The sequence below is a fragment of the Maylandia zebra genome, linkage group LG2, assembly GCF_041146795.1.
Source record: "Maylandia zebra isolate NMK-2024a linkage group LG2, Mzebra_GT3a, whole genome shotgun sequence".
Lineage (NCBI taxonomy): Eukaryota > Metazoa > Chordata > Actinopteri > Cichliformes > Cichlidae > Maylandia > Maylandia zebra.
This window is the reverse complement of record NC_135168.1, coordinates 43,058,672-43,075,191: the sequence shown is the minus strand read 5'-3', so window position 1 is coordinate 43,075,191 and position 16,520 is coordinate 43,058,672. Positions and strand designations below refer to the sequence as shown.

At 40.0% G+C, this 16,520-nt stretch overlaps 1 protein-coding gene across 1 annotated transcript in view; it reads left to right on the top strand.

The window, feature by feature from the left end:
- Positions 1-1,416: 1,416 nt before the first annotated feature.
- The window catches only part of tsc22d3 (TSC22 domain family, member 3), a 32,471-nt gene continuing 17,367 nt past the window's right edge, over positions 1,417-16,520 (top strand). Inside the window, exon 1 of the mRNA XM_024805003.2 lies at positions 1,417-2,224. Within this exon, the coding sequence (XP_024660771.1) occupies positions 1,884-2,224 (341 nt within the window). The 5' untranslated portion in view covers positions 1,417-1,883. The remainder of the gene's footprint in view (positions 2,225-16,520) is intronic.

Genomic DNA, 16,520 nt, shown 5'->3' with positions numbered 1-16,520 from the left:
TCATATAATCTAATGGTGTAATTCTGTAATTGTATCATGAATAGTATAATTTATAAAATTCTTCCAGAAAGGTATTCCAGTTAATGTCAGTTAAAATCATTGCCGACCAAAACAATCACTGACTATACTATAGATCTCCACTAGATGGGAGTCTCTACCCACATCAGTTTTCAAACCTGGCGTTTCCTCCACCCAAACAGTAGCAACCCCTCTGCCTGAGGACATCATTACACACTCAATAAAGCAATAGTCAGTCATTTTCTCTGCTTAATTGATCCCTCTGCTACCCAACAATAGGTGCTCTGACATTTTTTAGTGTAGCTGAAATGTCTGCATGCCTCAGAGTAAATGCATTTTTTATAATTATCTTTGTTGTTGTGCTCTTGTGTGACTAGCCATCTGTAGACAACATGCAGTGCACTTGTTGGTCAGCAGCTGAGGTCAGAGCCTCAGCAGTACCATCTTCCCAGAGCGTCTGTTTTGGTTGTAACGACATTGCCCTGGTATTTACCAGGACTTGTGAAACATTAATCACGTGGACGAACACAGCACACGCTTTCCCAATCCAAAGCTGTTTGGGAAACAGAACTGGAAAATGACAAAATGCTATTTAAACATCGGGAGGCCCGATAAGATAATGTTTTTGTTCACTTTGCAAGAAAAAACATGCATTTTGTATTTCATGTGATTTTTTTTTATTTTTTATTTTTATAGTGCATTTATATTCTGGCCATTAGTTTTCACGCTGACCGATGTTGCATAAGGCAGTTCACACAGGGCAGAAGTGAGTCACATCCAAACAACACGTACAATGAATAACATATAGACAACATATACACATTTTGCAGTCACACTTTTACTGAGTAATTTGCAGTTTCTAATTTTTGCTCTGTCTTTATTTGGACTGTGTCCTCTCTGCCTTATTTTTGTGTGTTCTCCACAAGGAAGTCCTGAAATTAGTGAAACTGCTTGAGAAACCTAATTTACAGAGACTTGTATAGTGGATAAAAGCTAATAAACACAGCACAATCAATGACGCATGTATAACACAGTTTTAGCAATTCAATGTCAATGTCTTCTCACATGTTATCATTGCTCTGTGTGTCTTCCTGCAGCCTCTCTCACTCAGCCAGTCCTTCGGCTGTCATAATGGCAGGGTGGAGCCGGTGAAACTGCACATGTCTCAAGCATGCTCTGCGGTGTCACCCCTCTCTGTTTCCCTTTCTTACTGTTGGTGCACGCATGGCTAAACTGAACGAGAAAAGAGGAGGGCCCAATAAATCACCAGCAATGCTTTTTACCAATCACAGGCTTTTCCCCACCCTGTTTGCCTTCATCGCTCCCTCCCTTCCTCCATGCTCCCTCCCTTCCTTCTTACTCCCTCCCTCTGTCTCTAAGCACGCCAACCACAGAAAAAAAAGTCCAGAGAAAAAACTGATAAGCAGCTTCTGGGTTTTGCTTTCAAGCGGACTCCTGCTGAACTGGTGTGAGTGAGTGTGTATGTGTGTGTGGTGCGTTCAGTCTTTTTCCTGCCACAGTAGCAACACATTGCAGCAGCGTCGGCCCCGAACAAAAGGCTAAATGCAGCAGAGCCACAGGAGGGGAACTCAGAGATAGAAGCAGGCAGAGTGGCCCAGCGTGAGTGCACTTCTCAGGGAGCAGCTCAACCTGCCATTTAGCCCTCCTGGCCCTGCAGTGGAGACAGGACGGTACACTAGACTGACCCAGGCTACCTGCCAGTGTCTCTGTCAGAGCTAAGGAACACACCCCTGTTGTGTCTTTCACTTTGTCTACTATTTATAAAGCTCAGTCTCTGTCATTTTCTGCTGAAATTTCTGCACCTGCCCTGGGCGACTTCCCTCTTCATCCAGCTGCACTCCAAGATGTCAGATGACGACTGCCTCTCGCCCATCGGCCTGGACTGTTGCAGTTGCTGTCTGGACCTGGCCAATGGCTGTGATGAATCCATATCCAGCAGCCCAGCTCAGGGCCTTTCTACTACAGGAGGCCTGCCAGCAAGCCCCACAAGCCCCACTGTAAATCACTTCCGCCAGCTCCGCAACCAGCTGATGTACCAGAACCTGAACACGGACAAACTGAACAACATCATGAGACAGGACTCCCTGGAGTCGGTTGTGAGAGACCCCTGTTTCCTGCTCAATGAGGGGATCTGCAACAGCAACATTGACCAGACCATGCTGTCTATATTGCTCTTCTTTCACAGGTAAGCTTGGCTGTCAGACAGGTACATTCTTATCTGGTTACTTCAAAGATCTTTCCTTTGAACTTAAGAATATTTTCATTTCTTTACCTCACTTAAGGTGTATTCAATACAAAGTCGCGATTTCACCTGTTGATCTGCATATTAAATCAAGTGAATCAAATGGTAAATGTAGTGTAATTAGGTTTCTTGGGTCTTCTGCATGTTTACAGTAATAGATTACTTACTGGAACTGGGACAATAATATGTGCACGTCCTCTTCAGCTTTAACACAGTGATGTTAAGGACTGAGGACAATTATTATTTATAGGACATAACTCTTATAAAGAAGTCTTGCAAGATTCATCACAATGGAAAAAAAGCTTTCAACTTCAAAACAACTCAATACTGTGTGGAGGGGAAAAAAGCCAGAGAAAAAAGGTAAACAAAATGTAATCTAAAAAGAATGCCTCGCAAATACACAAGGTTATTCTAAAACAGCAGTTTGTTGTCATATTGATTCAATTAAAATGATCTTTTATTGCTAGAGGTCAATTAAAACTGGCCTCGCTCCTACACTGTCTCTGCCAAATAGTGTTTATAAAACAGCATTTGGCAGCTCACGCCGCACTGTTTGCAAGGAAGAGAATGTCCTGTTACAATGTTGCTGCCAGTTGGATGGTTTGTTTGGCAGCTACTGTCAAATGACTTCAGCCTCAAATTAACAGCTACCATCTTTCCAGTTAGCTACAGTTTTACTGTTGCGGAAATACTGAACCTGAGCCAGACATATGCGATTAAATACGGTGTATCTGGGTGTCTGATACATAAAATGTGTAGATCTATGGGGATTACCAGTGAAAGCTACAAGAATATGAACGTGTTATCACTTTAAGAGGCACCATTGATGTTCACTAAGTTATGTGAGCTATGTGTTTGTGGCGTATATGTCAGAGACATACCGGTGCACAGATGGAATCTTGATAAAGGTTGGTTCCACTTGTGAGAGTTCCTGTACTTTCTTGAAGTCACTCTTGCAGACTTTTACTTTTTAAAAACTTGCGAAAATGCTTTCTTGTTTGTTTTTTTTAAAACAACAATTATATTAAAAAAACAAAAACAAAAACAAACAAAGTTCCATTAAAACTGGAATTTTTGCAATTTAATAGAAGAAAAGAAGACAGAAAATGTTGCAGCTTCAACTTTCAAACTAAATACGTGAGGTAGAACTTTAAATGAAAATAAACCAATTCGTTTCATTTAAATGGGAAACACAAAAACTGGCATTTTGACTATATATGTAATATGACGGTCCTAATTAAGGTTGGCTGGAGTGATCACATTCAAGGTAATTATTGTTACGTATGCGATTACTTGTAGGTTTTATCTTATCAATAAAGTGTTCTGGCCAAGAAGCATTATCAGTACTTTATCAAATTTATCCAGAAGCTGGACTGGCACACAGTATCGAAATAAGCCTGTCTTTTTTTTTTCTTTCTTGTGTGCTGGAAGGCAGTTCTTGTCCAGTGATGATTACAGTACAGACTGGGAGTTCAAAAGAAGTTAAACCATTCACTGTACACTGCAGCTGATCTGATAGCAGTGACGATTAGACATTTACAAGAAATATACAGATTTTGCAGGTGTTGGCTCTAAAAAAATAGAAACGGTAAGGCTGTGTCATGTAATATGAAGTGATTATGCAGCAGAGCAGAAAGTCTTCAGTCACCCTCATTTCTTTGTATCTTGCTTCCAAGGTGCCAGGCTTTGTTATAATATTTTTAAACTGGTCTTGAGTAACAGTTCTCGAGGCTTTCTGAAGGTGTTTCAAAACGTTTCTCTTTTTCGCTTATTTTCAGTAAAGTCCTTATACGTGGCCATTTTAAGCGATTTTTTCCCCATCTTGTTTGTTAAACCATTTAGCGCGAATCATGAGCTATGAATCATTCGGGCATAAAAAAAGGGATCTCAAGGGATGAATCAGTGTTGTGTCTGTACATAACAGACAACTTAGAAAAGGAACTATTTTTAAAATGTATCTTTAGGCACTTCGTTACAGTCGGCCTGTTGCAAGAACAGACAATTTGTGGCCTTTTTTTAAAGTGATGAAAAATATGGGATCATCTTTACAGAGAACAGAAAGCTTTGAATGGCCTTTAAAAGTATTCCTGAATATTACTTAAAGAAATTGAAGAATAAGAGTAGCCACACCAAATATTCAAGTTTGTTAGAATTGTGCAAACTGTGTCTGCCTTTTGGACTGAACTAGCATGTGTATCAAATATAAACTATTTTGCAAATGTCCACTACGTCCGCTTTGTTTTTAATAACCACTGTGTAAATGCTTATTAATTCTGACACCTTTTTAGGAGACTCTGCTCCTGCTCTCTTTCTGTGGGACTTCTTTATTTATGAGAGCGAGGGTGTGCCATAATGATAGATGGAGACACACTGGTTTAAAGAGTACAGCCACACATGACGGCATTTCTAAAGAAGTTTGTGTTTATTCTATATTATACTTTCAACATTGCCTTAGAATACACTGATAGGTCAGATGAATTATGATTTGAAGCATTCATTGTTTATGAATCACACCTGGAATAATGCCTGCTGGCAGAGGTTTGTTAAAGGTGTTACACACGAGTTTTTTCTGGCTTTGTGTGACAGACTGATACAAAAAGCAACACTTTCACAGTTATACAACTTATTAGAATAACATAACATAAGTGCTGTTATTTATATAGCATTGCAGTATTGAAATCTGCTTATCTGTTTAGTTGTCTACACTTCAGATAAAGATCAACGATTTCTTTTAAGAGAAGATGACTGAGTTACAGGCAGCACTGACTTTCCCTGGTGTGGGGTAAATGTAAGTGCCAACGTTTTTGACATATTTTGGCTGTGAGACAAACTGTTCACCTGTGCCATTTGCCAGAACGACCATATGTCTGCCTGTGCCAGCTGAACTGTTTGTCTGACGAACCCTCTTTGGCCTGAACACTTTGTTCCCAAACCCTTCCCTTCTCAAGAGAGAACCACAGACATGGATCATGTGGCTTTCATAGACTTCCTCGCAGGATTAAAACAGTGATTTCAAACCTTTGCAGGTTTTTTCATTCAAAAGGAAATAAGCAGTGATTCATTCGTACATGTACTTGCTGAGCTGAGGTTTGCAGAAGTTCATGGATTTTTCAAGTATTCGCTTTGGGAAGGACTGGTGTCTGATTAAAGCCTGGCTCGAGTTTAGACGGTGACCTCACACTGGGTGGTCATTCTGCCCAGCAGCTATCATTCTCATTTGTCACTTGTTAACAGAATAAAATGTTCAGCATGGCCCGTGGAAGCACGACAGGACATCTCTTGGAGGCGACAGAAGACGTGTTATGTAAATGATTTAAGGGTTACGGAAATGTCCCGAGAGGAGAATTTTAAGTCACAAGTCTTATTTGGTGTTTGAGGAAGAGCCAGAAAGCCCCAAGTGGGTTGAGGTGGATCTGTGATATCCACAGGATAAAATGAGAGGAAATGCGCTGATTTATTTTAAGGCTTAGTGGGCTACAGTTGGCTGGAACGAGAAAGGCACTGTCGCACACCTTCAGCACTGCCAGTCAGTCAGTATTTAGCAGCTATTAAAAACCACTTGCCAGGGTGAAGGGGGGTGAAGAGCCTGCAGTGATGATACAAACGTTTATCGTAGGACATCAGGTCTGTGACTAGTCAGCTGTTAAGCCGTCAAAACAAGAGGGGGAGGTGAAAAGGGAAAAAAATGTGTCCAGGGAAAAAAATAGCAGGACAAAAGACTCACAGAGTGTCAGATAGTTGATTGTGGCCAAAGTACGGGGCTGACGGGGGACCGGATTTGAAGACACAGACTATGAAGTGCTTTTATTAGGTAGAGCAAAGTTAGGCTGACTTTCTCAAGCCTTTTAGCTTTAAGGAGCAAAAACTTCTTGGAATCAAGGAGGTGCATGACTGTGTAGGGATGGGACATTCTTCATCTTCTTGTTCATGCCTGTTGACTGAAAAAAAGAGAGGACTTTTCCAGTCTGGTTGGAAAACACTGTGATTGCTTTGTCAGGCTGAAATGACCATCAGTCTTTATGACAGAGTTGTAGGTGAGGTTCACAGATTTTATGCTTGTACATAAAAAGGCAGGAAGATAAGATTACAAGATAAGTTTTACTCTCTGTTCTCGCTTTTCTGTTTATCCTTGAGACATCCTGTTGACCTTGTTATAAGTTTCTGACTTTGGCCTAAGATGACACTGGCAGTTGGCTTAAGTCCAGTTGACTGCTGAACCTAACCTAGCCCTCCTACAATGTGGAGTGGAGACGGCATCCAGCTGTGTCTGACACCCTGCTGATCATGAAAGCTCCAGTCTGTGATTCACATACAAACCACAAAGTAGCTTTGCTACAAGAACTTTTTTCTTTTTGATTTCAGGCCTATATTTACTTCTAAGATTTAATAACCTCAAAACCAACGCATGCCTGGAGAGGCTTCTGCAGCCAAATAAAGGGTCCCATCACAGTCTGTAAAATTGCTGTTTTTCTACACAACACTGGATCGATTCTTATACATTTCAGCAGAATATGAAAATACATTTTCATTCATTTTAACTCCATAACAGCATTTCTTCTCAGCGGTTGTTTAGTCTTGCAAGGAAAACAATATGCACTGGGACCATGCTCTGTTTTTATTGTGCTTCTTTAAAGACACGATTGAAATGTGATGTTTATGTCAGATCCATGACATACACATACATGCCACAATAACTGTATAGAAACAACATAGGGAGGTGGGAGGAGAGGATGAGGTGCTGAATAACATTTAAACATCAGGACAAGTCAAATTATTTAATAGATTTTCATCTGCAGGCTTTACAATAAAAGGATACCTTCTTATTTTAAACCCTGTGTGTTTAATTTTTTTCTGTAGATAATATTGTGGTGATGTAGCTGAGTTAGCAATGTTGAGGATGTAGAATGGGGTAAAGAAAAAAAGTGTTTCTTCTCTTTTCTCTGTGGTGGTGTAGATAGTGCCATTTACCAGTTCACTATTAAATGGGGGGAACTTTAGAACCTAGAACACATGTTTGTCTTATAAATACTTACAAGCTGTAACAGGCCTCATGATCAGAGTGGAACAAGCTGCTGTAACAGTATTTAAAATCTAATTCTACATTTCTTTCACTGCTACAGAGAAATTCCATCAAGGTGTAGTAGACAGATAGATATGAAGTGTGTAAGGATTCATTGCTCATTTGCTGGAGATAACTGTCCCTGTATTATCCGCATTAAAGATTTGGTAATGACATTTGAAAAAAATCTAAATCTAGGGTTTTTTTTTGTACTTTTGCAACAAACCAAATCAATCACCAATCAAATCTCGAGCGAATGCAGGCTACAGAAGTGATGGCAGGGAGAGCTAAAGGAAAAGAAAGAGTCTGAAGTAGGTTGTCAGACAGGGATCTGGGACTAAGACAAAACATGGTTAGCTAAGAATAGCAGTGCTGTTGACATTTAGTGGATATAAGATATAGGCAGAGTGCAGCTGTCGTAGGAGAGGTAACACTGTTTTTCTATAGCTACAGGAAGTTATTAATAATTGAATGAAGTATAGGGAACTTTAAAAAAAACATGAGCAGTCTTTGTTTTACTATCGTTTTATGGGTTTCCTCTATAACATAGACTTTGACCACTTGTGTCTTGGAAGCAAAAAAGCAATTCTGGGAACATAAGGTGGAGATAGAATATTGGAAACCAGCAGATTTTCTCACACACATTGGTATAGATTTGGCATGTATAAACCTGTGATTTATTTACTGAGGGACCAGGTTAGAGAGAAATGGACAATAATGGCTTTATAATGTACTTCTCGACCTACTACCTTACTGTGTTGTTACTACATGAATAGGCTGCCTTGGGTACTCTGCCAGAGAACGTCTGGAACCATCACTGAATGGTTTGTTTGCAAGTGTTTGTGCGTGTCTGCCCATATAAAATACATGACAATGCTCTATTACTGGACTAATCTGTCTGTTGTATTAAAAATGATAATCAAGTTGCTAATCCTTGTGAAGACTGCACACAGTGAAGTGTGCATGCAATTCCCAAAATAGGCAGGCATACACACACGCGCTCTATAAATTCCATCATTGCCAACACTTTCAGCAGACAGAGATCAGTGTTTGTTAACTCAGAAATCCACAGACAAACCCTGCACCACAGGTTGATGCAACCTCTGCTGCGCGGGTCTTTCTTTACCAACACTGCTGTGGTTTCATTCAGTTGTCCTTAGCAACAATACAAACATAGGATGTGCATCAGATGTTTGTTATGATATCTTTCTGTTCATTGACTTTTGCTTGCTGCAAAAGCTTCTCTTAATGCAAAGAACCTGGAGACTGATATTGGAATAAATAAAAGGCGTTTAGTTTTTGTGTGAATAAATATGCTTCCTGTCAGTGAGGGTTTCTGAAGACTTTTTAACATTTTGCAAACAGGTGTCCTGAGGCTGCTGTCTAACTGATTGCTTCAGATTTTCCAGAGAACTGAGACACAAGGCACTCTAACAACACAAACACACCCACACATAAGCACCCTGGCAATGGAGGGCGCAAAGGTGACCCATAGCATTATCCACGTGCAGAATGCAGCACACTGAGATGACCCATAGCATTATGCTGCTGGGTGACACATCACCACAGCAAAATCCAGCTAAGCTTCTTTGTCCTGTGTGTCACCGAGTGTAGATACAACATGTACCAGATATTGGATTAGAAATCTATAAGTAACGCCTACTGTCATCTGAGACAGATCAGATCAAGATCAGTGACTATACTGAGCAAGTTTCAAGTCTGTGTCAGGCTCTGAGCATTCTGATGTAACACAAATGAAAAGAATGAAAAAGCAATTTTAAAATGACAGCACAAGCTTCATTAGTTATGAAATGCCTGTCAGTGATGTAAGCTGTCACCAGATGTGATTTACTGCGTAAAACCACTGGAATTGTTCTTTGACTTGCTTAGATCATGATCGCAGTGATGTTGCAGTTATAAATCACCAACTATCCAATATCCAAGGACCAAATATATAGACAGTGTTTTGTTTTCATTTAAAAAAATATATGTAATTAATGCCTGGAAGCTTAGCATCGCCACATTAATATGATTTAAAAACATATTCCTAGGTATTTTGGGGAAGACAGAGAGCAACCACAGGAATCGATGCCCTTTCATAGTGACTATTAACAGGAAGAATTTAAAAACAGTACCACCCATCCATTAAAGTTGTTTCTTCAATCATTCTTGAGTTTGTGCAGCTGTCTTTGTTGATGCCTGTTTTATTTGATGTGTCTCTTCCCTCTTTATTCTTGTTTATTCCCTTTGTCATTTTCTTCATTCTTTCATTCCTCATCTTAGTTACTCCAGATAGCAGTTATAGGAATTACATAAGTGTGCCGGAAGATGGGTGGGGTGTGTGTGGAGTGACCATGGCTTGCACTCCGTGCCTTATCTGCTTGGACCATGACTATGGCGCCTAATTAGATAATAAGGAAGCCTGTCAACACTTGCCATCACACACTCACACACACAAGGTTCTGCACTTAAGTGTGAGTCACAGTATCGCAGACAGTCAATATAATAATTATACAATTTAAGTAGACATTAAACTGTAATATAGCTTGTATAATGATCGATAGCCAGGGTGCACTGTGATTCAAAAACATCTTTTGGTACAGCGAGTTAGTAAAGGAACAGAATATAGATATTAGCAGTGTAATGTAGATAAAGGGAAGCTGAAATGAAGGCGTTGGTAGAGTTGTGCTCTCCACACCATTCAGGCTGAGCGAAACAAGCTGCTGGCTGGGGGGGGGTGGTAAAATTTTCATTCTGCCCTATTTTCATTAGCATGGGAATCCCAGTCTCTTTCTAATCTCTGCATGAAAAGTGAGACTGTGGGAACCCACCCTGCTTCTGAGGGCCAAGTTTGAAAGAAAGATCAGTAGAAACAAATGGTGTGTCTGAAATTCAAGGGGAACTTGCAGTTTTGCTGTCCTCTGTATTATATGTCTATGTGTGTGTGTGTAAAAGGCAAAAGAACATCTTTATGCATCCAAATTGAAAAAAAAAATTGGCCTTTGTAAGTTCTCGTGAAATTTCACATTTTTCACATTTTGGTCTGGAAAAGTTAGAAGGTGTGTAATACGCTGGCTTTAATTGGGATTCATTCAAATGTTACATCGATTGGTTTCTCCATGCATAGCTGTTCCATAATCTTACATGTTTGTATCTAACACTGACGCAGTGTGGGATACCACAACAGTTGGCTACACAATGCAGCCCAACAGTGCTTATCTTATTTTCTCTGGGTACTGTTCACATGCAGGTTGAGAACATGATGTTCCCTGACTGCTTTCACACACACACACACACACACACACACACACACACACACACACACACACACACACACACACACACACACACACCACACACACACACACACACACACACACACACACACACATAGATACATATAGTCACAATTGCACAGGAAAAAGACTGAAAAGCAGTAAAATTAAGAATCACCTAAGACCTTACCTTTTCTGACCTTGAAGGAAACACAACTGTGTACAGCCTAACAAAAACACACATGCACACCCCTAGACACACACTTACACAAGCCTTTTAAAATGTCTTTAAGCCTGCAAGGCATGGAGGTAGCATCAAACAAAGTTAAACAAGGGTGTTGCCACAGCCCAATGCTGAGAACTGTTCTTAAAGACTCTAGGAAAACAGTTTCTTCTCTGAACCTCAGCAGGTCGTAAAGCCCTTCCTTCCAGGACGCAGGAAAGGTTAGAGCACCAAGACCAATCACATGTTCTATTTTTGAAGTAACTGGACATTGGGAGTTTGGCAACAGACGGTGTTTTCCTTTTCTGACTACACTTTGGTGCTCTCTAGTAAACATTTTGGAGTCCTCGGGGTGGAGGTGTAATTTAAAATCCCTGCATTTTCCCAGCATTTCTCCCCCTGTCATGCAAATGGTAAAACAGCAGCGTCTGTGTTATGAAGAAGCATGAAAGAAACTCATTTTGGTCAAAGAACTTACAGCAAACCGTTATGCAACACAAAGTTGAGTAATTATTATGTTGTTTTGCACATTAAATTTTTTTTTAATTGAATATATGTGTGAAATTGGTTTATATGAGCATCTCCAACATCTGCTACCCATCACACCTAAGTGGTGCTTTAACATTTAGTTTAATTAATGCTTTATAAAGTATTTCCCTAATTTTGAGTACATCACCACAACGGCTTTTACCTTATATGTTGGAGCTCATGTCTTACTGTAATTGCATCATTAATTTTAGTCCTGGGCAGCATGGCGGTTGGCACATCACCTCACACCAAGAAGGCCCTGGGTTTGATTACACTGGCTGGCTGGGGGCCTGAGTCAGTTTGGGTATTCTCCAGGTACTCTGGCTTTCTCCCACAGTCCAAACACATCCACATTAAGTTAACCAGTGACTCCAATTGGCTGTAGGTGTGTGAGTGGTTGGCTGTCTCTCTGTGTTAGCTGATATTAGCGCCAGCCCTCCATGACCCTGAATTTGATAAGGAGAAGAAAATAGAAAAATGGAAATTGAGTCTTTGCATGGCAATGAGATGATAACAAAAAAAGCCCTGGACACTTCATATAGCTGTCTACAGCTATCAAGATAGAAACTGAATGGAGAACATGGTGGGCAACATGCACCTGAAGTAGTGCAATACATTTTCTTCAACAAATAACATTCAAGTAATTCAATTCTATAAATGAACCAGAAACAAAAGCATACAGTGGCAGAAAATTCAATTTAATGTAACTGAAACTGATTAAAGTTTAAAGCATACATTCTTAAAACAATGCTGGTGAATTTACATGAAACATCAACTCTGACTGTAATATAATAAATATGGTTTCCTGTTTGTACTGGTGCCTCAAAATTCCCAAAGACTCTTTGACTTCAGGGCTTTTTACATAAGTGAACACGGGCTTTGTGAAAAAGGAAAATCGAGTGGGCAAAAGAAACAAGGAAGCCTGAAGTGAAAAATAGAATTAACCAAACTGGCAAAGAAAAATGATGCACTGGAAACTTTGTAAAGTACCATTTTTTTTTCCTGTGGTGACAGCACACAGGGACTCACAGCCTATGACAAAACAAAGCTGATGAAGTACAACCCAGCCGTGGCTTTTGAAATCTAGTCACTTCTCCTCACTAGAACTTTGACTGGGAAAAAAAGAAAGTTATACTGCACTGAGGATTAGTTTGGGCCTTCTGAAAGACAACATTGGTGGAATAAAAAGAAAAAAAAGGTGGACCTGTTCTGCCAAGCACTTTCTCTCTCTCTCATTGTGCCTTGCTGGCAGTCAAGAGGCTGTGAGTGAGCAAAGAGAAAAAATGAACGTATGTGCCAAGTTTCAGTAAGTCTGTGATTGTTGCTGGCTGCTCCCCAGCAGAGGGAGAAAGAGAAGGAAGCGAGAGAGAGAAAGACTGAGAGTGAGTCCCAAATGAGCTACAGTAACAAGATGCATCCTGTCCAAGACCTCTTTTCTTTTTCTTTGTGCCACGGTGTTTTAAATGAGGCAGTTGTAACATAAGAGCAGTTTAGACCGGTTGTATCTAACTTAGCCTTGTTCCTCCTTCCCCTGTCATATTACTGTGCCATCACAAGGGGCATTTAGCACCAGTGACATTAAATGAACTCCTTCTGCATTCCTTCCAGTATGGAGTCATGGAGACCAGTGAGTCACAGACTCATCATTATGTTTGCATGCTGTGTTGTTTACACAATCTGGGATTAGGCTAAACAGCACATGTTACATGTTTTCAGCTGTTTTCTGGAAAACATGTACTGTAGCTGTCTCGTAAGCAGAGCGATAGAACTGTGACTTAAGAAAAACAGTGTGGGACTGGAAGGAACGTTAATGAATGAAAGAGTTTGTCCTCTCTACCCTTTCTTCATCTCGCCCTTGCAATTATCTCTCATTTTCATGTGCTAGTGCACGCCACACACACTCAGATTCCATCCAGACTGCCATCCGTATCCCTGACGCAAGTCTTTCAGGGGCCTGCAGTGTGTACAAAGACTTATTTATTTCCATCCAGAATGCAAGGTGTCATGTCAGGGGAAGTGGAACCTGCACCGTATTTGATGGAGAGAGAAATACTTAAGGTCACGACCTTACTTGTGAGTCTACGGTGTGGAAGTTGGTGAGGGTCAGGAGGTTTTCTTGTGTGAAAATCAATGTTCTTTGCTGTGAAAATGCTTGAGCCAAACAGGAAAACTGACGGTTTGCTCAATCTTCCTTCTCACGTGTCAAGTCACAGCTGTGTGTTAAGCAAAGCAAGTCTAAAAGGGTCTACAAGTCTACAAGTCCAGTTGCATTTGCAGACGTGGATAACCAGAGGAACTGAAAGCAGCAGCAGCAAAACCCTTGTCTAAACCTTAGCAGGCATCAGTTACAACATGTACGCACTCATTAAGTGATGCATAGCATGAAATGCAGGGTTCCGAAATGGCACCAGGACTGTTCAGCATCTGTGCTCCAAAAAGGCACACAGACATCCCAGCAACCCTCTGATAACCTCTGATGAGGCTAAAGACTAAAGGATCTTGTGTATCCTTTGTTGTATTTTCCAACTGACTGCATAGAATAAACATCAGCTGACATTAAAATGAAGAAAATCAGCAATTTCAACTGAGCGTGACTCAGTGGCCTGCCTGAATAATTGTTATATATATATATATCTAATATATACTGCAGGAGTTGGTTAGAAATGATAGTGTCGTGTGTCTTTTTCCACAGGATGCTCTCACTTCCACACGTTTGCTCATTCTGACCTTCATGTTTTTATTGATCCATCATCCTTGGCTTGCTTAGCATAGTCTAGCATTTACTTTGCTGCTGGGTACTCACATGCCAGTTCATAGCAGGGACACCATATACATACAAGAAGCTCTTACAAGTCTTTCATTTTTCCGTTGGATGTTTTTTTAGAACTCCTGGTTTAAGTATACCTTTAAAAATAGCTGTTAAATGGAAGCTGTGAGATTTAGTGTGAGCATATTACTATAATACAGCAAATATATTGTGTTGCCTGCAAAGTCCTCCTACATGATTAGTAGTTGAGCTACCAAACTGGCACAAAGGTCTCTTAGTCCCCTGGCAGTTCACATCTATATTATATATTATGATGCCATCATGTTGCCTTGCAATCACCTACCATTGAACTAAAATTGACAATTTGTAGCATTCATGCACCTGCAGCACCTACAAAAATATAATTTTAATTTAATAACAGTACCTTTGCTATGCATAATATATTATGATGTCATCATGTTACCTAGCAAAGTAAGATGCTGAACTGCAGACAGAAATTCTGCAATAAAAGAACAAACAACAGTGTGAAAATGTTGGCCAGCCCATGCATTTTCCATCAATTTGTCACAAGAATCATCAGTTTGTAATTGATCTATTTTTTCCAGATTCATTTAGTAGTTTTAGTGAGTGGTTTTGCTGTACTTCCAGGGGTTTTTTGTTCATGAACCAATGTGCTAGCCCTCTGAAGGGAAAGGATGTTATTGTAGCATGTATCACTGAGAAATTCAGAGAAACACCCTGATAAAACACAAAGCCCCTCACTGTTATTCTTTGACAGCCAGCAAGGGGAGAACATATATATAATAAAAACAAGAACACAACTGAAAGAAAAGAAAGATACTTCCACCTATTCATATTCAAATGTGCTCTGTAGGAGGAGATATCAGATTCAGCTCAGGCAGTGCTTGTCTCTCGAGTGTTTTGTTTTTCTTGCAATATTAAGAGGCAATAATATCTAGGCCGTCACACTGAAAAGTGCCTTAGTAAGCACCTCTCCCGGGGCATGTCTTTTATTTCCCTCTCAAGTTGGCATCTTAACAAGCATTTGCATTTCAGTGAAACAGTTGGGAACAAATCCATTGGTTCAAATTGGATGGTCAACAGGGAACAAGCAATTTGAATTCCTCCCAAGTTCATCTTTTGGGAATCCTCGTTTTAAAATTTGTGTAATAAAATAGCAAACCCCAGTGCCACCACTGAATTGATTTTGCAGTTCACTTAATTATATATTTCTCCACACTCGTCCTTTCAGTGTGAAAGCAAACTCTTACCGGTATTCATGCCAGTGGCTTAACATCTTAGTTTCATCACTTCTGTTTTCTTTTCATCGCTGCCACCGTTGAAGTCAGATTCATATTTTAAACAAGTCTCCACATTATCTGAGGCCACAGTGGTATTAACTAGATGGAAAATGGCTCTAAAAAGTGTTAGCCTGGAGTGATGGGTTAAACAGTCCATGCCACCTGTTTTCACAGACACATTGAGACGTGCAGTAGGACAGATTAAAGACTTAGATTGTTCTTATCGTCTTGATCCCGTGATAAGAGGCTAACAAGTTTTGCAAATGTATGCACTGTTACTCCTGCACATCCTACTGAATCATCATTTGTACACGGCCATACATGTCTTGTTTAGTATATCTACTTAATATTTGGTATTGACTATAATTTTGCACATTTACAATTTAAGGTTTACATTTGTGACAGTGTTTTCCTAGGTTGAACAACTGAGTTAAAAGTTTATTTTTTTATCTGCCTAGACGTCATTCCTTTGTCATTTTAACGCACTTTTTCACGACATCTCTTCCAAACAAAACTAGTGCGCTCCTCTCAAGGTAACCCTGTTATTTGACAGTTTACCTAAAGAACTGGGAGTACAGCCAAAGCCTCCTATCAGAGGAAACACTGCCTAACAGTTGTGAAAGCCCTTTCCCTCTTTCTCCTCCTTTCTTCCTCATTTTTACATTTTCCTGTTTTGGTGTCTGGTAGCTTTGTGCTTTGCCTATAATAGAAAGTAAAGTCCTGTCCCCAGACGGCAGAGTGCAGACAAATAATAACTGGTGCACTGCGCTCTGATGGAAGGTGATACCCTGAGTTCTTGTCATCAGACCAGTTCCTGTGTCTGTTATGCATTTGTTTTGAGCTGAAAGGGTATAAAATATTAAAGCAGCAGAACATATTACAGCTAAGATTCTGTAGCTTCAGTTTCCTTTTTGAGCAAATCCTGCAAATGTAAATCGGTCCTTCAATTATATTTTGGATTTTTGAAGTAAATTATGATACATGCTCATTCATGTATTTTTGTGTTTAATTTCTCGGGGGTTCTAGTCTAAAAAACATCTATAGGTTGCTGAATGCTTTCACCCTTTCGACAGATTTGCTTTATGT